General features: G+C 40.5%; 1 protein-coding gene across 1 annotated transcript in view; it reads left to right on the top strand.

The window, feature by feature from the left end:
• The first annotated feature begins 284 nt into the window (after window positions 1-284).
• niban2a (niban apoptosis regulator 2a) overlaps window positions 285-21,593 on the top strand; it is a 26,329-nt gene continuing 5,020 nt past the window's right edge. Inside the window, exons 1-9 of the mRNA XM_034126063.1 lie at window positions 285-511; window positions 6,120-6,250; window positions 7,650-7,778; window positions 7,879-7,984; window positions 8,551-8,718; window positions 15,330-15,445; window positions 18,976-19,080; window positions 19,176-19,338; window positions 20,670-20,857. Coding sequence (XP_033981954.1) covers window positions 457-511; window positions 6,120-6,250; window positions 7,650-7,778; window positions 7,879-7,984; window positions 8,551-8,718; window positions 15,330-15,445; window positions 18,976-19,080; window positions 19,176-19,338; window positions 20,670-20,857 — 1,161 coding nt within the window. The 5' untranslated portion in view covers window positions 285-456. The remainder of the gene's footprint in view (window positions 512-6,119; window positions 6,251-7,649; window positions 7,779-7,878; window positions 7,985-8,550; window positions 8,719-15,329; window positions 15,446-18,975; window positions 19,081-19,175; window positions 19,339-20,669; window positions 20,858-21,593) is intronic.

The following is a 21,593-nucleotide window of genomic DNA, read 5'->3' as shown; positions in this document are numbered from 1 at the left end:
GTAACAATGTACATTTCCCCTCTGTGGGACGATTAAAGGTATTCTGATATTCCTAAATGATAAATTGAACGCTAAATGAAGTCGGGCTGCACCGGAGCATTGCACGGTAAATATTGAATATGTAGACACTGCAATAAGCCCTTGGTTGAATCTGGCCACACCCTTGGCAGGGCCGCCTGAACACGTTGAACCAGTGATGACTCCCAGAGGGTGTGTCCTGCCGCTGTGAACCAGACTAGTGTTCACCTCCTCCTCTTCCTCCTCCTCCTCCTCACCGGCGGGAGTCGTCACCTCGCAGCAACCCTCCCTCCTTACACGGGAGAGAAGACACGCAGCAGCGCCACAGCCGTGGAGGAAAGTTATTTTACCAGCGGATATTAGAGACTACTAGAGAGACCACTTGAAGAACTATTTTACCTCGGATACTTGCGCGATCTGTGAGGCTCTCCTGTAACCATGGGGGACGTGGTGTCTGCTCACCTGGATGAGAGCAGGAGGGAGATGATAACAGGTAAGGGAGAAAGGAGCTATAACTGAAGGACTATTATAGACACTACTAAGTTTATTGATTCTTATCCAAAACTGACTTTTCAGAAAAGTTTGAAAATACGTCCTAAAGTGTGTTTATCCTCCAGTAGGGGTAATATAAAAAACACTTAAAAAAATGTCTTAAATTACACTTTTCAAAGTCTTTGAAGTTATCCAAAAGTATTAAATGTGTTAAATATAACTTCAAATCATTAATACATTTATTTCTCTCTTTTTTTGTCAAGAAGCTCATGTGTCATGGATACAACTTTATACTAATTACATGTCCTAATACTGTATGTGGTGTTAAAATACATTCAATTAAATTCTGATACATGCAGGGTTTTTAGTTTTCTTTTAGTCACGCTCAGCAAGTGTCACCTTTCCCCGTTTCCTTCTAGGACAAAGCTTCTCATTGATATCAGTGCATTGTTGCTCTGCTCTACTTGAACAGTTTGCCTCGAATGAATCCCATCTTGGCTGCAGGCCTATTACTCAGAGAGATAATAAGTAGGTTTCCCAGAGGGGAGCCTGTTTGGATAAGTTTTGGACTGACTGCTATTTAAGGCTCAGATTGCTCCAGCCTCCCACTGTGATCTGCAGGTCTGTGTGGTTATTTCAACAAGGCATGGGAGCAGAAACTGAAACACGTCCATGAATCTGTATGCATTCTTGAAATTATAGAGTGTGATAGCTAAAAGTAGTTTGGCATGGGTCCCACGTTTAAAAGTTCCCAGGAAAAAAGTGATAAGCCTTGCTTGTTTGGATTTTATGGTTTCTGTTTGGATCCAGCAAATGAGTGCTTTGCAGGAACTTTAGTTTTCAGCCTCATTTTCGATATCTCTTTATGGTTGTAATTGTGTTTTGTGAGTATGCATGCGTGCCTACATGCTTGCACGCAGGCAGGCACGCATGCTTGCATGAGGAAACCTCTTCCGGAAAACCAAAAGTGATGTTCTTGAGGTCAGGCACTGGGTTTGATTGATGTTACTCACAAATCAGAAAGAAAAACTCACAGAAAATACATTGTAAGAAGCTGGCTCTTGAGGTGAGCATTTTTTCACAACTTTTTCACATTGACTAAATAGTTAATAGTTATTTAATTAATGAAACAGTTCATAAATACAGATTATCAATTTTTTGCAGCCTTATAATACGACTTTGACGTCATTTTCACTATAGGTAGGCATCTAAAACTCAAGGAATGTGCAGCCTGTCAGATTCAGTATGAGAAGAGCTGTTAACAAGGTTTAAAGTTTACTATAGGCCCTGTAAAGAGTGAGAGGGGGAAAAGGTAATCTCAAAAGGTTTTCTGAAGCTTCAACTGGCTATTGCCATTCCTCAATAGTAAATGGATCCGACTAAAGTGACAAAAACATGTCTAAAAGTTTGGAAATATAAAATATAAGACGACTAAAATCTGAACAACTGTATACAGAGCCAGTCAGTTGAAGTGTTCTGCCAGCATACCAAACATTTTGCAATATGTTCTGCTTATGAGTTTAGCTGAGAATAAAGTACACAAGAAGAGTTGAGTCAGAGGGAAGGGGGAGGACAACATAATGAGTGAAACGGCAGAGGTAAAGCGGGTAGAAACATGTCACAAGATCAAAAGCTCAAACTGCTGTCTGGATCTCACACACCATCTTCTTCTACACACATATACAGTATCTATAGATCTGTGCTCTTGTCATGCATGAGTGCAGCCATGTACACACGAATACCATAACAAATAGCATGACCTTAAATGAGGGGGTATGAATGTATGAGTGTGGGAGAAAGGAAGTGAGTAAAGGCGACTCAGCGTTCCTGCATTGGGAGTCTTGTTTGGAGAGTGTACCTCCCAACAAGGTGATTTCTTCATCCTCGCTGCACAAACATTCCCACCAAAGTACTCCTCCCTTATGAGCCCACGCAACACATGCGCAACTTAGAGTTTGTGCGCTTGTTTGTCTAAAGTCTACAAGTGAATTAAACCATAATGAAGATGTTTCTTAACTAAGTGTCAAAGAACAAGACTGCACATTTTAGATGAAAGCAAAAGAGCCAGTTGTGTCAACACAGTATACTTCAGTCATGCATTTGATTGGTTACTAACAATCAATAACGTTTATGAAGATTTTTTGAAACAACATTTACAGTAGAGTCCTTTGGCTAAAATCCTTCTCTGTGCTAATAGCTTAAAGGGGACCTATCATGCAAAATGCACTTTTGTACGTCTTTTATACATGAATATGTGTCCCCGGTGTTCCAGGGAACTCACCAAGTGTCAGAAAACACAACCCTCTCTATTTTCCTCCATACCCAAATCTCTAAAAAAGGGGCTGCAACGGATCTGATAAAAACTGATCCAGATTTGAACACTGTCCTGACGTCAGGACAGTGGCGCTACGGCTATTGGGCCAACTCCACCAATCAGGAGGAGACAGCCACGGCCATTGCCGTTCGAAAGCGCTGGAGACGCTGTAGTACATATGCCAGGCCTGTAGATGATGCTGTTCTCACTGAATCTGCCCTTGCAAAAACAGAGCTAAAAAATGTCAAATTGAGCAAAATGAGGCATGGCTGAAATGCATGATCTGTTTGGTATTTTGAAAAAAAAAAAGTATAAATATGCCTTATATAGGTATGGTCCTACACTATATTATTCAAATATAGCATGATAGGTCCACTTTAAAAGAAGATTGCTATATCCGCCAGTAAAAGTTTTCTATAGTGTTTTACGGTATATATCATCAAATAAACCGACCCTAATAATCTTGGTTCACGTCCCTCGAGCTAGTCTACCAGTAGTCAGCACTCACATGCCTGCCACCTGGTTGACTTTTAAGCCCATGTAGGAACCACGGCCTGATCCCGACTGGTGCTTTGTTCTTGGAATTATTTGCCAGCTGTTGCAGTTCGAGCATAGGATGATCGACACCATATGACATGGTACCAGAAAACCATGAGTTGCGTCATCAGATCTGTAGTATGTCTTTGACACTTGAGCCAAGAAAGAAGCAGATCAATCAAACGCAGAAACCAGTCAGTAAAGTCGGACAGACCGCCTGGTAAACCAAAATGTTTTGTGAGGGTGAACTGAACGTGCGTCTGAGCCCCCAGAACATGTTTCAGTTGGTGTTGGGCTCCACCAGGGTTGTCCCTTGTCACCAGTTCTGTTTGTGATCTTCATAGATAGGATCTCAAGGCGGGGGGGAGGAGAGTGTCCAGTTTTGGGACCTGTGAATTGCTTCTCTGGTCCTTCCAGATGAAGTGGTTCTGTTGGCTTTATCAGACCGTGATCTGATGATGCAATGGGGCGGTTTGCAGTCGGATGTGAAGTGGTCGAGATGAGAGTCACAACCTCTGAGTCTGAGGTCATGATTCTCTGTCTGATAATGGTAGATAGCTTCCTCTAAGTTGGGAGTGAGTTGCTGCCCCAAGTAAAGGACTTTGCATATGTTGTGCATATTCTGATAGGGTTAAATGAAGCATGGGTTGGAGAGGCAGATTGGTGCAGCATCAGCAGTAACGCAGGCCTTGTGGTAAGAAGGAGCTAAGCCAGACAGAAAAGCTTCGGTTTAGCACTTGATGTGACTTTCAACCCTCAACTGTGGTCATGAGCTTTGGGTCTCCTCAAAGAGTTTTCTCCATAGGGAAGCTGGATTCAAATTAGAGATAAGGAGAAGTGGAACTGCTGGGAGACCCTGGGGTAGACCCAGAATAAAGCTAGAAAGTTTATTTATCTCAGCTATCTTGGGAACGCCTCAGGACGACCCAGGAAGTGCTGGAAAGTGTTGTTAAAGAGGGGAACTTCTAAACTACTTTGCTGAGACACGAACACCAGGCCTCTGGACAACTGGTAGAAAATGAAATATAAAACAAAGGTGTACTGTTACATTACATTACATGTCATTTGTTAGACGCTTTTATCCAAAGCGACTTACATACATTCAGTACTGTGGACAATCCCCACAGGAACAATTTGGGGTGAAGTGTCTTGCCCAGGGACACAACGACATGCTGACTGCAGTGGGACTCGAACTTGCTACCCCCTGATTCGAAGTCCAGCACTCTAACCACTTAGCCACAGCCGCCCTGTTAGCCCTGTAAGTCTGCATTTGTGTTAATTAATTCACATACAAAAATAAGAAAGAGGGCACCTTCTCATTGATGGTGTGTTCCTTTTCTTTAAGGTTCTCTTTTGTGGTAGATGGAGGGATATAATGGAACTTTTTCCCATGGCTATACAGGTTAAAACAGAGAACTGAGTGTGTGATTTATGATGTGGTCTTTGTTCCCATTTTCAAAGTGCCCAAAAAGTCAGTCCATGTACAATTATCCAGTCTGCTGACTTTGGCACAACAAGACAACCAGTGGAAAGTACCAACTCTCTGCACACATGGAAGCCCCGTTAGTCTGTTCCATATCTTAGCCCAGATCCATATCTTGTGCCAGTTCACAATATCCGGTTCACATTTTTGTTGGTACCAAAAAAGTATCACGGTTCAATAGCCAGCCCTCCTTAACAGTGAATTCTTGGAGGGGGTCTATAAGCTTTCTCTCAATCTTCCTCTATGTTTCCTCTAACCCGTTCACTGACCTCCTCCTGCAATGACACAGTGTTTTTACGTTTGTGTCCCCGTCTCCTCCACATTCCCGGTCTATCCTGTCAGCTCTTTCCTTCCTGCTCTCCCACTGCATGCCGGCTCTCTTCTTCCTGTGCTGTCCCTTCCCTAAACAGATCATAGTCATCACCGTCTGCTGCTGACTGAGACACACACACAGACTCTTTTCCAACACTTATTTCATACCCATAGGAGGATACTTTTTAGTATCTAACTTTTTCATGATCAATGTATCGTTGAGGCTATGAAATGTCTGAAAATATTCATCACAACTACTAAGGGGAAATCTTTAAACTGTTGTCCCGCCACTAGTCCCCAACACCCAACAATATCTGATTGTTAATGGCAAATATTTTAAGGCTCAGGCTACATTTGGGTGTAAATATGTATAAAATGAATGAATTCTATTTGACTGAATAGTGCAGTGAAAATAACATGGATTCTTGGGTTTAAAACATTTGAGTATGTCTAGAACAACTTGACCTCAGTGGTATTTTAACTATGCAAAAGCTTTCCATCCCTAAAGTTTCACTAATGACAGGGCTGTACCAGACAGTCATGATATAAAGTGAACATTGCTGATAATACATATCTCTTTGAGTGCTGCACACATTTTACTATGCCAATTTTCATAAAGTGCTGATAGCGGCAGTGGAGGTTGTGGCCTGTCTGACTTGAAGAGACCTAATTTAAGAGCAGCTCCTCAAATATACATAGCTACTATTCCACAAAGAATTAGAGTTGATAAAACCATCCTTAGAGATTCATGTTCTCTACTGACTTGTGTTGTTTGAACCAAATTAACTTGTACAATTGTATTCAAGCTTTCTTTTTGAGGTTTCACTGCAGAAGGACTCTGTCAAGTTGTATCTTAATACAGCTAACATCATTTTTGACTGGACTGTATCTTAAATGATTCTTTATACGTTTGTTTGGTACGTTTGTTTCTGATCTCGTGTCTGTCTGTGTGTCCTCCTGCAGCTCGGACAGGAGGCGTGATCAGAGACTTCAGTGACGTGTACAAGCAGCAGTACGCAGTCGCTCTGTTCAACAGCGTTCGCTATGAGATAGAAGGAGGAGGAGGACCGCAGTCGCAGCTGCTTCACAGGAAGGCAAGACCTGCTTTGTATCAGTTATAAAGGAGAGGTTTATCTTTGTTTAATGAATAGATAAAAGACGTACAAAGAAAAGAAAGTATGTGACTGGCATTTTCAAACTCTTTCATCTCTGGACCAGTGACATTCATCTTACTGTAAGGGACAAATGTTCGTATCCTAATGTGCAAATCAAGTAATGAAAAAAGGGTTGTTCCAATTATCAATATTTGCTACTCAGCATTATAATAAACTCACCTAAATCTCTCTTAAGCTTAGCAGTTTATGCTCAACACAAACTTTCATCAATGCAAGCTTTGTTAGTGACAGACAGAAACAGAGCTTAATGTTTTACACAAAGCTCATTATTGGGTCTACAGTATGTAACGGCACATTACCTAACAAGAAAGTCTGCGCCACCACTTTTTGTATTCCTCTCATCTTTTTGGTAAGCAACCGCACTGAAGGTCCCATTTGTTCACATTTTCAATCAGTGAAGGGGAAGTGGAGCACATTTCACACATGAACAGAGATGCTGTTAGGAATGCTATTATTGCAATTCATCTGCTCTCCACTGTTAGAGGACAGCTGCTTGTGTGTGTGCTTACGGCAGAAGTGACAAATTATGCATATGTGAATTAACGCTGATTGCAAATAAATATACTGTACTGTATATATAGACACAAGGACATTTTTGTAATGGGCCATTTTATCTGTAGGTAAACCTTTAATGTCTTGCTGTAGTGTAGAAGGATGCAGCTCATTTGCATGTACACCTTTTTCTGTTATTCAACGTTTTTTGTGTTTTTATTAAAAGGCATTTGTGTGACCTCAATGCAGAAAAACAAACTTTTCGGTGCATCAAATCCAAGTGAAAAACAGTCTGAACTGATTGCATCCGTGTAAACAATCTGGATGTTTTCAGTACACAAAGTAATACAAACTAAAACTATTGTATTATAGTAAAATACTATATTTAAAAAAACATTTTAAATAGTATTACCCTGTGATCTTATTCATATAACATTATGAAAGATCATGGCCTTCTTTCTGCTCTGCCCCTGAGATAAGCACAAGTGACCCTGCTACTCATTCACACAATATCTACAGATAATTAAAACGTTTCCAGCAAACAAACAGCAGCAAATATTTCCTACAACACAAGAGACTCTTTATGTTTCTGTCTCCTTCCTCTCGGAGCAAAGTCACAGTATTATTTGATCCATGACAGGAAATCTTAGAAAACAAAGTGGATGGTTTGTTGCCTAGCGTAAACACTAAACACCAACTAAACTCCAGGCTTTCTGAATAGTTTCAAGAGATCTAGAATACAAAGAGAATGTTAGATTACAAAATAATATGGATGAAACTATGACAGCATTATGCTTAAGTGCTTGGCGTCTCTGTGATTTTTCAGGACCCCTTAGCAGGCCGCTCCATCTTCTCTGGGAGTCTGTTTCAGTATCAGGAGGAGAGTCGGAAGTGGAGGAATCGCTTTGTGTCTGTGCCCGATAGCTACATCATTGGCCTCTATGAGAGCAAAACAGTGAGTGCAAATCCTACTCGTCTAAACATCTGTCCCATTCGGTGATTTGGTCTGTTGTGTTTAAATAGATTGGCATATCTTGTGCCACATTTTTCAACAGTCACATGACAGGGGCCTTCACCCGAAAGTATCTATCAACTGTGCTGGGTACAAGGCCCTGACCTCGATGGAGGAATACATGGAGCTGATTAACACCAGCCTGCCAGGTAGGAAATGACAGATGGTGAAAATAATGCATGTATTCTCTTTACAATATATGACTAAAAGTGGTTTTTATATTAGCATTTTACCTCTTCCTGTCCCCTTGGTTTGATGTCTATTGGTTTTTAATGGATCCGTGGTTAACACGAGCTGAAGAATTGTCGACTTTTTATCTACGACATAACTTGCGTCAGTAAACGACCCCACCCATGACTGTCTGAAGCATCTTTGTGTCATGAAAATGGAGATTGCCAACAAGTGACTTAAAGAGATTACTCAACGTCATCAAACCGAACATTAACCACCTGTAGCTTAGCGATGGTGACAAGTAATTTGGGTATGGCCTAATGTTAGCACTTTACTTTAAAGACTGCAATTACGCTTTAAAAGTTGAGGGGTCAATAAGGAAGTTATCCCGTGTCAGTATATTCTGGAATCCAACAAAATAATCCAATTGCTATTTGTCGAAGGAGCCCTTCAATGATAGCTTTATCTTTTTGTATTTTCTTTATTGTCTGTAAAGCACTTTCTAAATCTTGAAGTTTCTCATTCTTCTTCCATCATGTTGTAGATATCAAAGCCAAAGTGGCGAGTAATCCTTTTATCAAGTGTGCGAGCCAGTTCCCCCTCATCCTGTGGCACCCGTACGCCCGCCACCACTACTTCTGTGTGATGACGGAGAAGGAGCAGACGAAGTGGCACGCAGTACTGCAGGACTGTGTCAGACACAGTAACAACGGTAACAACACACACACACACATGCACACAATGACTTAATTTCACCTAAGTAGAGCAGTAATACTACACCACTAAAAAGGTCCCTGGCAGTGTTCCTTTAATGCGATTCAGAACAGTCATGAAACATTTTGATGAACTACAGTATGCACATTTTAAATTGCTATATTCAGTTGTCCAGAGTACATGACGAGCAGTAGAGTCATTCTCTTGATGGTGCCCCTTTATGGCTCTCTACCTTTTCTGGCTGATCAGATGAGGGTGTGTCACAATGTGAACTCATTACATGCCATCTGAATGAGCTGGCTGATCGGTGAATGTGAGATGCAGGAACGATGGGTATTTCTTTATTATTCCTGATACAGCAAGACGTGTTGTACATTACTTGTAACATGAAGTCCTTAGCAAACACTTGGAGGAATGTCGTGGTAATGAGTCACTTTAAGTATCATTTTGAATTATTTTCCCCAGCCTTTACTGGTTTGGGCAAGTCACCATTATACAAGTGCCGGGTTTCTTTTTGTGATGTGATGGCATTTTGAAGAATACTTTGGTGCGTTGTGCATTTGGTTGCACATAAGTGGTTGTTTGTTTTATAAGGGTGGGGAACTACTCTTGATCTGCTATTGATGTTTCTTCTTGTGGCATGACTCATGTCATTGTGTTGAGAAAAACAAGGCAGACATGTGCCAACATAAGGCAATTATTTTTTTGTGCATGTTGTCATTCATGGTAAAATGTTGTTGTTAACATGACGTGTTGACTTCAAATTATATGCCAAGTTTTTATTGTGTGTTACATTCATATTTGAGTTTTGCATAACTATGTTGCTGCCTTTTTTTTTTAAAGTCAAGTTTCAATGTTTTATTGTTGTGTGCATGCATATATGTGATCTCACATTCAGTGTGCTCTATTAAGACTTGAGACAGAGAGAATCAGAATGAACAAGAAGCCTTGGGAAGTTGAGATAAAAGTGGCTGATTCAGTGACTGATAAACAAAATACAACTGCTGCGGATAACATGATTGGGCTTGTTTTGATCCGGCTGCAAAGGCAGGTGTTGTTTAGAGAGATTGTAGATTATGTGTAGATATCTTTAAGTATTCATTAATAAATAGAAGATATCTTTAAAGCATTAATACAAAAAAATAGAGATAAGACTAAAAATAACTGATACAGGTATCTTGGAATCCAAGATATTGCAAATATCAATTGCCACAGACAATACTTTAACCACTTTACATTGTGAAACCTAAATACATAGGTACAATACCTACATTATTGAAAATGTATAGATATTAAACACATCTGGTAAATTCATTAAAAAGATTCATTTAACTTTTAGGAATAATAAATGGTTTATTGGTGCTGAATGTCATAGTTGTAAGTACCTGGAAGGTTTTGTCCACATACGTTACCTTAGCTGTCCCTAATTTGCAAGCACACAAGCATGTGGTTTTACATGCCTCTGGGTGTGCACCAGTGTGCACACATCATTATAATGCTGTTGGTATTGTTGAGTGTGAGCTTTAAGGCTTCAACAGCTTTCCTCAGATGAAAGCTAATGCATGGCTATACTATCTGTAATTGTGCTTTAAGTGATTGTTAGGATGGATCATGAAGTATAGGGCGGAGTCGTTGTATCATCAAGTCAGCAGCAGTTAATCCCTCAGCAGCTACAGAATATGCAAACAGGCGTTCAATAGTTTGTGTCTAAATGAAACACTGCAAGTTAATTCAGCTAAGCTTCATAACATGTTATCGAATGAAACAAGACACCACATCTCAGCTCTTCACCAGAGCTGACAAAGTTGCTCGACCTGATTCAACTTTGTTTTGCACTTATCATGCCAACTGCAGTGCATGAATTCAAAATGGTATAATTGGCACACATGACAATGCCAGCAGCTACAGTATTCAAACACTTAATGCAAGGAGACAAAAAACAGAGGATAATTTCTCCAGTCAAGGAACGTTTTGGTCCAATAAGCCAAACACCAACTTTAGTGCACACATTTTCTGGCTGTCAAACAAAAGCGGCCTCTGTCTACTCTGCACACAGTCAGGCTCAACCGTTACTTCCCAACACTACCTGTTCAGGCATGCTGGGTAAAAGCCAGAGTCCCTGCCTGCCGTGCATTCCAACTGTGAGGCTGGGCTACAGAAATATGTTGTAATGAACAGAGTGTGTTGCTGTTTTACTGTCGCCATGGCTGGTGTGTCAGTGTTGATTGGCATTCATGTTTTTGGCCCGTGTAGACACGCCCAGTCTCACCTCTGCATGTCAGTGTTTGGAGGAAAACCAGAACCGGGAAAGACTTTCCTCGGGGTGATAAATGGTTTGACAGCCTGACCTCTGCCCTGTCTGCAGTTACATTACAACTCACTGGACTCACACACACACTCACATCTACACTCTCTGGATATGCTGCCATTTCCTACAGGGAAGAATGTGTGTTGAAATTGAAACACTTTTTTAAAACTGTTACTTACTACTGTAATTTTGTATGTGGATAGAATCTGAGATTTGACACAAACTTTCCTAATACACTCAAGTGAGAATTGACTACCACATTTAACACTTCTTTATAGAGCATGTCAGTCATGATGCATAAAATACTGCTTTGACCAGGAGGAATACAGGAGCAGCACAGAGGCTCCATGCAAAGCAGTTCTTCAGCTGAACACTGACACTGTTCAGCTGGCTTTGATAAGTAAAAACCACAAGTTAAATGTTTACACTGACGCACTGAAGATGTATTTGCATCCACTTAAGCCATGGTGGTTTCATCCTCATAAGCAACCTGATAAAATGATGAACTGCTGCTTTGCATTGCCTTAACAGCATCGTTTGCAAAGCCACCAGTTAATCAGCTCAGTTACCGGATGACTTCATCGCTGTATTCTGCACAACACAAAGCTGCAGTTAGTTGCATCAGGACGACCAGCAAACCTAATACACCCTCACAAAATACAGATTGTGTAATCATTTTACCGTTTCAATTTGTCAAGAAAGTAAGTAGTTATATATTTAAACATGGCTGATCTGATGCCTGACCTTCAGCAACAAGGACTGCATCTTAAAGCTCTGTAGTTTGGACTCACCATGTCTCTGTAATTAACCTGGTGAGTAAAATGTTGACCGACATTGGACCCAGTAGGCACAAACTAAAGTCTCCAGGGATATTATGGTGTTACGGTTAGATTCATGATGAACTTGACAAGTAAACATGTCTAGTCCTGAAGCAATTAGTTTAATATTCAAATGACTCATCAATAAAAATATGAAAAATCCACACCTTTCAACATTATTTAGAAGTATGAGTCACTTTTTAAACAAGATTGGCAAACATTGTTTTACCTCCAGCTTCTAAAATGTGAGTTCATCTAAAGAAATAAACATCATCTTGGGCTTGATTACATATTGGGTTTCTTTTGCATCTTTTACAATTCATCAACTAACAACCAAGGGATTATTTGATCATAAAAAAACATTGAGTGCTTTCACCTAGTGGTGCCCAATAATTGGAATTTAGCTAATTGGTTCAGTTTGTGCAGCAGCCCAGCAGCCAGGCTGATGCTGCATCACATCAGCAGTCAAACACTGCTCTGAGCTGCTCCTTGGCCACTAGAGAGCCATCACTCACAGACAGTCTCCACCCCCACAGCCTCTAAAACCAGCCAGCAGCCCTCTGCTGTGATCCACAGACCTCAGACTCATTCCACTCAGCAAGAAGAGACCTGCAGTGGGCACAGTCGGAGCATTATAGAAGTATTTTCAAGGCAGGTCAGCATTAAGACAGTGTGCTTTCAGCCTACCATATGGTTCCTTTATGTACTAGTCTAGAGTAGACAATATAGAGTACATACTTACATACCAAAGAAAGCAATACAGGGTGTCAGGGACTCACATAGTTGCTACATGAGGCAGGATCTGCTCAAATTGTTGTCTCATTCAGTCATGTGTTTGTTTGTGATGTCTGCGGTTGATGGTATGTTTCAGTGAGTATTTATTGTACTGTGGGTTTGGCTGATTCCATAGGGCTGCAGCACCATATGGGAAACTACTCATGCATGTCGGCGGTAGCAGCAGCAGCAGTGTGAGGGTTGAAACATGTGTCTAAACCTGCATTGATGTGAGGGCAGGTGGCCTTTAGTTGAAATCTAATCAGACAATATTTGACATCCAAATGCTTAAAAGGTTTTGAATGTCAAATATTTTTAAGTCAGAGAAATATACACACACAAACATGTGTGGTTGTGAAGGCCTGGGAACGCTGCTGCTCAAATCCCACCAACCAGAGCATGGTGAGCAAGGCAGGGAGGGAAATGCCTCAAATAAAAAGACCGTGGTAAGTGCTGCCACATGTTCTATTTATACACAGAACACACACACACACATACACTGCAGAGAAACTAATCTGTTCCTTGATCTAGCTTGGTTCAGACGCATGGAGAATGTGAAGTGGTTTACAAGCATGGCAAATCCTCAAAAAATAATTTCCTTTTCTATTGGCAGCAACAGGAAATGTATCTGCGAGTGAGCAACTAACTGAGAATGTAGAAGGGCTTTCAGGCATTTCACACTGAAGACCTGGCCAAGGAAAGGCCCGAAAAGTGTTCACCACAAACACTGAGTAGTGTAGCCCAGTGGTACCCAGCCACCAGGCATCACACACTGGTGCCAGGCCATGGGTAAACACAATGATTCTGAAAAGATTCAATTCTTAAAGCTATTTATTTCAGGGGGCATAGTCTTTTCTTTGTTTCACTTTCTCCTAGTAACATTTACAACAGGATATGGATGTTGAGCCACAGTAAGTCAGTAGTCCATCATCACCCACTTAGCTCCTTGATAAACATGTGCTGTGTTCCTGTTACAGCTGGAAACAAACATAAAGAGTGGGAGACTTAAAGTTTGCTTCAAAGCTATAAAAGAAGGAATTGGGTTTTTCCATTCCTATTGCTTTTACTTCTCATACTTCTGTAAGACCGATATAAACAGGAAGTATAATGTTGCTATGGAGTCAGTAAGTTAGCCATCGAATACAACATGCGTTGACCATATCTTTGTTAAAGTGTTTGCAAATTGGCTTCAATTAAAGTATGCCAGATTAGCTAATGACAGTTTCTCTGGCCAATGTTACCATGGATGAACAGATACGCACTTTAGAAGAAAGAGCTGAACACTTTAAGATTCAGACATGGGAAACAATCCAAATACATTTTTGTGAAAACTAGTTTTTTGTTTGTGTCTGCTATACGGATAGTCAACATAAGCCAGCTTGCTGCCAGGTCCCTCAGACACTTTTCAATGAATTTGACCTCCAAAGGACGGCTGGTCCTCTGCCAACATGGCAGCTGTCTGTGCCGTTATCTTCCCATTGCGCCTCTAACCTTAATGTCAAATATATTCTCAGGAAAATGTGCCAAAACAAGCTAACACATGAAGCTCAGCCTGTCAGCAAAGAGTTAGTGAGCTGGAGCTGAGACAGCTTCCTGTCTGGCTCTACCTCTCCCCCTGCCTCACTCGTTGGTCACTTCCTGTCTTTGTCAGCCTCATCTGAGTCACAGACGTACAGCCACAGACAAAACAACTTGATGGAGACTCCAGCATTAAGGACACACACATTGATGCGTCTGCATAAAATACCTCACATTATATTCAACAAACTACAGCTGTCACAATACCATGCGGATTTGTGTTTTACAATGTAGCATTATCAGGACCTATTTGCTGCTGTCTTTATTCATAAGGTCTTGGTGCTATTGTTGAAGTTGTGTGATATTATTAACCATCATACATGATAGCAAACACTATTTCAATACGGGCTATGAACAGCAAACATACCCTTTAATTACACATCTATGCGTCAGAAGGACTGACTCTTGTTGCCGCATGAGAAAAAGCGTCTGAAGCATCAGTCACTTTTATTTAAAGAAAGAACTGCTCTGAAGGACAAGCTGCTAATTATAGGGACGTTTTATTCCACCTGTTTGTACTCTTTTGTGAGGGATGCAGGACTTTCAGCACTTAGTGTCCCTCAGTGCTGTGGCCTTGACAGATGCAGATGAGTGATGTATTTTCATCACTTAAACACAGCCACATGAGAAGATCCAACTTCCTAAAAACAAACACGTGTTGCCGAATGTTTTGTGAGCTGCTCCTATTGTCTTGTCCACAGGGAGTGGCAGTAACCAGGGCAACCACATAAAATCAGTCCTCTAACAAACCAACAACTTCCTGTTTTAAGGGATGACACAACTGTGTGTGATAGGGGCTACCAGTGCTTATGTTGTCCTATTCTCAAGCTACTGTTACTGAGTGTACTGCAGGCCTAAATTAGACTTTCAGACGTCGTACAGAAATGACTCAGATACTAAGGAAACCGTTGTTAGTGTAAGAATATACAGAAAACTATGACAACATATCGAGTCATTCAGCCATAGTTATTGAGAACATTCTGAGACCCCACTTCAATGTAAAAAGGCATCCTGCAATGCTGCTATCAAGATTATTTCACTCAACTGCATCTTGTTTTTAAAGAGAGAAGAAGGGGTTTGTGTTTCTGTAACATTACTTAGCATCTGCTCTGCTCTGCCCTGCCCCAACAGGTCTGTCAGAGGACTGCAGCGTTCAGACACCAGCCTTCACCGACTCTGTGAGACTCTTCAGACAAGCTAAAGGAAACTACGGCACATGGGATATGATGTGCGGAAAGCCCCCACAGGTCAGGATCTCAGATTAATCACAAAAAAGCTGTTTCCCAGCTCAGAGGTAGGATCTAAAAATGCTGCATTACTGTGGTACTTCTCAAAACTGGTCTACAAGGGCTGTCACATGTATGTCAGTTAAAAAACAACATACTGTAAACTCTAGGAGCATATACACAAATGTAACAGTGCAGAGGATGTGATGATGGTCTCTTACTGGTAATGCCCTCCATCATGATGTCTGTCATCTGTCAGCAAGACGACAACATCCTCATGGTCAGCTGGTCCACGATCAGTGCCTGGCAACAGGAAATAAAACAGTTAATAACGTGCTGCAACTAACAGCATTTTTTTTTGCATTACAAATTAAGTTAGCGATTAATAGATTATCAACATTGTTATTTATTATAACTGTAGCTTCGACAGATTGCTGTTCGATGCCAGCTTCCAGGTAATGCACAAGAGTAGAAGCACCTGAATGCAACAGGTTTGCAAAGCAGTGGTTGAATATAAAAAATATTTTTTGGATGCACTTGTACTTTACTTATTTCCATTTTATCTTGTACTTCTGCTGAACTACATTTCAGAGGCATTTATTAAAACACTTAGAAAGTTATGGCCTATATAAACAAAAGACATGCTACAATGATATCTGTACTGTACTACTAATTTTCACAGTATTTAAAAAAAGAGTCTGAAATTGGCTCAACTTTGACAAAATACTACATAAACAAGCTTGTGATTAAATTGTGTGTTGGTTGACACATGAAGTACATTTTACTGATCATACTTCATTGCTTTTACTCAAGTACAATTGCAGTTCAGGACTTAAACTTGTAATGGAGAATAGTATTTCTGCTCTTACTTTAGTAAAGAATCTGAGTAATTATTCAACCACTTCTCAGAAATAACCACCTTTGTACAACTTGACACTGAGTAGTGTTGAGTATATTGCATCTCAATTAGCTTATTTGCTGCAGGTGACAGTTAAAAGAGATTTTCAGGAACAAATACAAAACAGTTCCCCATGAGTACCTGTCCAAAGTTCATTTAATGGCCATAATTCAACATGTTGAGAGGCCACAATAATAGTTGACAAACATTGGTAGACATAGATGCATAGCTTTCCAAGGAAAAGGTGTTTCCTAATGTATACAGCTCAGGAAAACCCTCCATCTACTTCAGGAACACAGACTCTTTCTTCACACTAAAGTACAAGAGTGCACCTACACAAGACCCCACCCCTCAAAATACCAGCAAAAGCAAAGACACACACACGGTTGATGTGGGTCTCCCCTCTGAATGAGTCTCTTTCAGTCTCCTAATAGTGCTTCATAGTTGCTCTGTGTGTTTAGAGCAACCGTGTTTCCTGCCCATATTATATACAAACTTCTACCTCCTTCCATAAACTTTACAGGGGCTTAGAAATGTTGAACATTTGTAAATGTAAAAAATAATTTTAACTGGAGCAGATGATACTGCTATGAGACATTTTAGCAGAAAATAGAGGGTATTTCAGCCAATGCAGTTAGAGATTTTTCCATTTTCCAGCATCTCCCTTCCAGACATTCCTGTGGATTTTGTATTCATTATGCGAATAGAGAAGGGGGGGAAATAAGCTTCAGATGACCATTAGAACTGTATAAAGCTATGAGCCTTATGAATCCAGCAGGGAAAGTGAAGCTCAGCTTTTTTAATGGAATTTATATTAAAACAAGCAGTCCCAATAAACGATGTGTTCCGTGAAAATGTAAATATCAGAGCTTAACTAAATTAAAATGCTCCCGACATAGCTTCTAGCAACATAAAAAGGAAAGAAATAAACAGCCAGTCAATAAAATAGGCCTTTTTCATGGAAGACATTTTCACAAAATTACTTCAGAAGAAAATAGGCTTATATGCATTAGTTATGGCTATTATTAAATTGTGTTGCTGTGTTGCATTGAGAAATGCTGTGATATAATTGCTTAATGGGACTTCTAAGGATAACTGCGCCATTGTTAATGTAATTAGTAACACCTGTGCTTTTCCTAATAGCTACAGTAACAATTCAAAATGTCTGCTGTGAAAATAGCCAATTAGGCACACAATTAACATATTTCTAAACACTAACCCAACAGAGAAAAAGCATACAGTAGACTTGCAATATGCTCTAGGTCTAGGATATCATAATTAGCATTATATAGAACATACCCTATTGCTGTTTAACACACAGTCCCAGTGCTCTCAAGCTAACGACAAGAGGACAGGAAAACTCCGGCCACCGGCTAGCTTAAAGCTTGTATGAGGTCGTCGACGATATTGGCCGACACAAAATGATGTCCTCCAAAACACAATCCTGGAGCAACATGGTCAAAATGTTAGCGTGTTTACCTAGCTATAAAATGCTAAATTAACAACAATAAAAGGTGACACCACGTGATACAAAATTGCCACAGAGCTTTTTAAACCGAGGAGTAATTGAGCAAACAGAGGGCGGGGCTTCCGGGGTTTAAATAGACCGCCTTTCAACGAAAGGTGCGCAGGTGCGCAAATGGTATGTCACGTGATAATGTTGCAATGGAAACATGGTATTTCCATTGCAACCATAGACTGTATATATATATAAAGGATTGCAACACAATACAATAAAATAAAGCATGCAAATATTGAACAACAAAATTAAATATATTGGTTTTTTATAATTGTTTTGTTCACACATTTTTTTTTACAGCTGAGGGAAATAAAATAAAAAAACAGTAAGCAAAATAAGTGCTTTAGGGTTGAATAAGTTCAGTTGTCATGCCATTTGTCATTTTGGGGGCAGCTGTAGAGAAACTGGCACAAAATACAAATAAATAAAGTATGAAATCTCACAGCCAGTAATACAGAGAAAGTCCTATTTAAAGCTTTCAAACTAACAAACTACAAAATACCTATTGTTTGTCAGTTCTTTCTGTTCCTCTGTTTTGGAAAACTACTGTGCTTTTGTCTCGTACAGCAACGTGTTTAAACAAATATTTAGTCAAGCTTAGTTAAAACCTCTGAGCCGCGTGTGTGTGTGTGTGTGTGTGTGTGTGTGTGTGTGTGTGTGTGTGTGTGTGTGTGTGTGTGTGTGTGTGTGTGTGTGTGTGTGTGTGTGTGTGTGTGTGTGTGTGTGTGTGTGTGTGTGTGTGTGTGTGTGTGTGTCAGTTGCTATGGTCAGTTGTGAGGGCAGTGCCAGCCTTCCTGCCTCTCTGTATCCAGCTGTGCATCAATCGCCCCACTGTATCCATGCAGCCACAGGAAAGAGGGGGCTGCGTTTTTTAAAGAAGTATTTTTGTTTTTCTTTGGGTGGAGCATATTGGGTGTTTTTGACTTAACTGCTTGTGCAAAAAATCGCAGTTCACACCTAGTTATAATACCTATAATGGTAAAAGTAGGTGGGGCTGACCTTGCAGCTTAAAGGGCCATTAAGTGAGAATAAATCCTATACAATGTTGGGTATTTTCGCCTTTTACACACAAAAATAGGACACTAAATATACAAAAATGTATTAATATTGTCTACATATATTGTATGTTTACAGATCCTTGCTAATCTGGTGATGGAGACCCTCCACCCAGAGCTGAGAAGCCTTATCGGACCTCGTCTGAGGGGGAAGATGCAGCAGAGGCAGCGGCATTGGATGTTGGTGAGTTCCTATCATACTGCACAGTGCACTGCAGACATACTGTAGGGACACAAGAGAGACTCAAATCGATTGTGTTTCTGAACGCTCTCCTCCAGATCTCTGACGCAGTGTACAAGCAGGTGCTGACTCTGACCAGCTTTCAGTACGATGCGCTGGTGGATTCTTGCGAGGCCCAGAGAGCTCCACTGGACGCCAGACTGCGAACCGACATGGACCAGATGATCACGTCTAAAGAACACGTCAGCGGCAAGATACGAGGTAACCAAACATCTACATAAAACAGTTATTTCATTGTAAATCAACACCACACTATATAGTCATTGAAATGTACTTTTCAACTAAATATAGCCCAGTTTTAGCTCACCTTGATGTGGTTTCACCTTGCCTATATAGGGGTGTTCTGAACGGTAAAAAACGACTAACATTGACTTTCTCATTTCTGATGAGAGTACAAGTGATATACTGAACAGAATCACAGCTGTAGTTAGTAACAGTAGTGTAAGAGAAGTTATGAACTCCATTGTCACACATGCCTTTTATTAAACAAAATAATATCCAGGTAGTACAATTGAAGCAAGAATTGATGCAAGACAGATATAAACGCCATGATTAATCTGTAATGACATATTGTAGTTGACTTCACCTCCTTACTTTGTTTACCTACTTATACATGACTCGGTTCACTTGGTGCTCACTGTGCCGTGTAACTTGATCTTCCCGACCTCAAGTGAACGCTTCATTGTTCGCTTACGGTCTGCCTTAGTGAGACGTAGCTTTGGAAGCGATCACTTTGGTCACTGAATAACGTCACAGTGCTCAAGTTTCCTAGAAGTTCGTTTCGAAATGTGGCTAAAAAATGTCTTTCTCTTGCTGTACACTGCATAGCTCTTTTAGTTAAGTGTGTTGCTTTACTCTGTCACCCTCATTGTGTTTGATAAGCTGACTTTGCAACACCACAGCATCCACCCTTTGAGCTATCTATTCACACAGGGTTCTCACATTTGTCATGTACTGTCACATTGAGGTAAAGTGACAGAACTGCATTCCATCACCTGCACTATACAGTATAGGTCATTTCTGACTCTTCCCAACAGATAAAGCTCAAAACTATTACTCAGCTGCAAGAGGATGCAACTTAAGGTTACATGAGGGGAATGTAGAGGAATCTGATTCTTAATGAACACATATTGTGCTCATTTTGGGGAGGAGAACTTTGGGATTTTAGCCTTTGCAGATCATTTACGTGCACAAAAACCTAAATAACACACTACAGGAAATAGCCAACCTCTAAAAGCATAATAGGGCCTCTTTAGTTTAAGCCGTCAATTCTACTTTGTCTGCCTTTTTCAGCGCAGGTTATACTTCCAACAAGTGGGTGTATCCGAGAGTTGGGTTTCCATTGAAAGGACACAAGTGTGTTTACTCAAAGTCAAACCATTTCAACTTGGCAGTCAACGAGACATTGTATATTGTCGATTGAATTCCTCTGAAGTAAGAGCCATGCCTCTTTTCTTAATGCTTTGACTTGCTCTTCATCATCTGCAGTGTGTGTTTACAGCAGTTAACCTTGAATGTGTTCTTTTCTTCAGCTCTGGTGTTGCCCAAGGCGGAGCAAACACTAAGGGCGAACGTGCAGCCGTACATCAGCTCCATCCTGGAGGCCCTGATGGAGCCCACCAGCCGAGGGTTCTCCGAGGTCAGGGACGTGTTCTTCAGGGAGATGGTGGAGATCAGCAAGAACTCGCTCAACGGAGGGGGCAAAGACAAACTGGGAGACGTGAGTCGTGTTTCACTGACTGCAATAGTTTCTTTCACTCTCTCTTTCTGTTACTTGAACTGATGTAAGGTGATAGTTTGATACAGGGGATAACATGGTTCACATTTCCAGTAAAAGAGTTGTTTTATAACAAAGGTATAGGAAAGGTAATCATAACAATACACTTTATTTATAGTACATTTCATACAGTGAATGCAGGCCTAAGGGCTTTAGAGTAAGGTAAAATAGACATAGAATAAACATGAAAACAGGGATATAATGCAAATGTTGTTTCGCCTTCAGTGAACTCTTGACCAATCTACATTGTCTCTTTCCATCATTTAGTTTTTTCTAAACACCTTTAAGCTGCATACATCCGTACATCTGCAGAGTTAGTTGTTGATAATTCTCTGTGGGTTAGTCACTATGACCCCCATTCACATTAGTCTATGATTGGTGTTGAAAGACAGACACGCTTTTACTTGCATTACCGGAGGTTACTGGGAAAAGAAATTCTTGTTTGTATTGGATGACAGCAAAACGGTTGCTGTTATCCAAAAGAAACAAACCCTTTTTTTTCCCACATCAGTTTCCCATGCTGCTTTTTTTTCTCCAGCCGACAGCTTGGGCTGTTTTGCTTCAATAACATTTCTTCTTTCAGACTAGAATGTAGAAAACTTCCAAAATACACATTCATTTATTTATTTTATTAACTTTGTCCCTACATTTACCAAAGGTATTAGATAGTACCTCATTT

The sequence above is a fragment of the Trematomus bernacchii genome, unplaced genomic scaffold (genome assembly GCF_902827165.1).
Source record: "Trematomus bernacchii unplaced genomic scaffold, fTreBer1.1, whole genome shotgun sequence".
NCBI lineage: Eukaryota > Metazoa > Chordata > Actinopteri > Perciformes > Nototheniidae > Trematomus > Trematomus bernacchii.
Note: the sequence above shows the minus strand (reverse complement) of the source record. Positions and strands in the feature narration are given on the sequence as shown.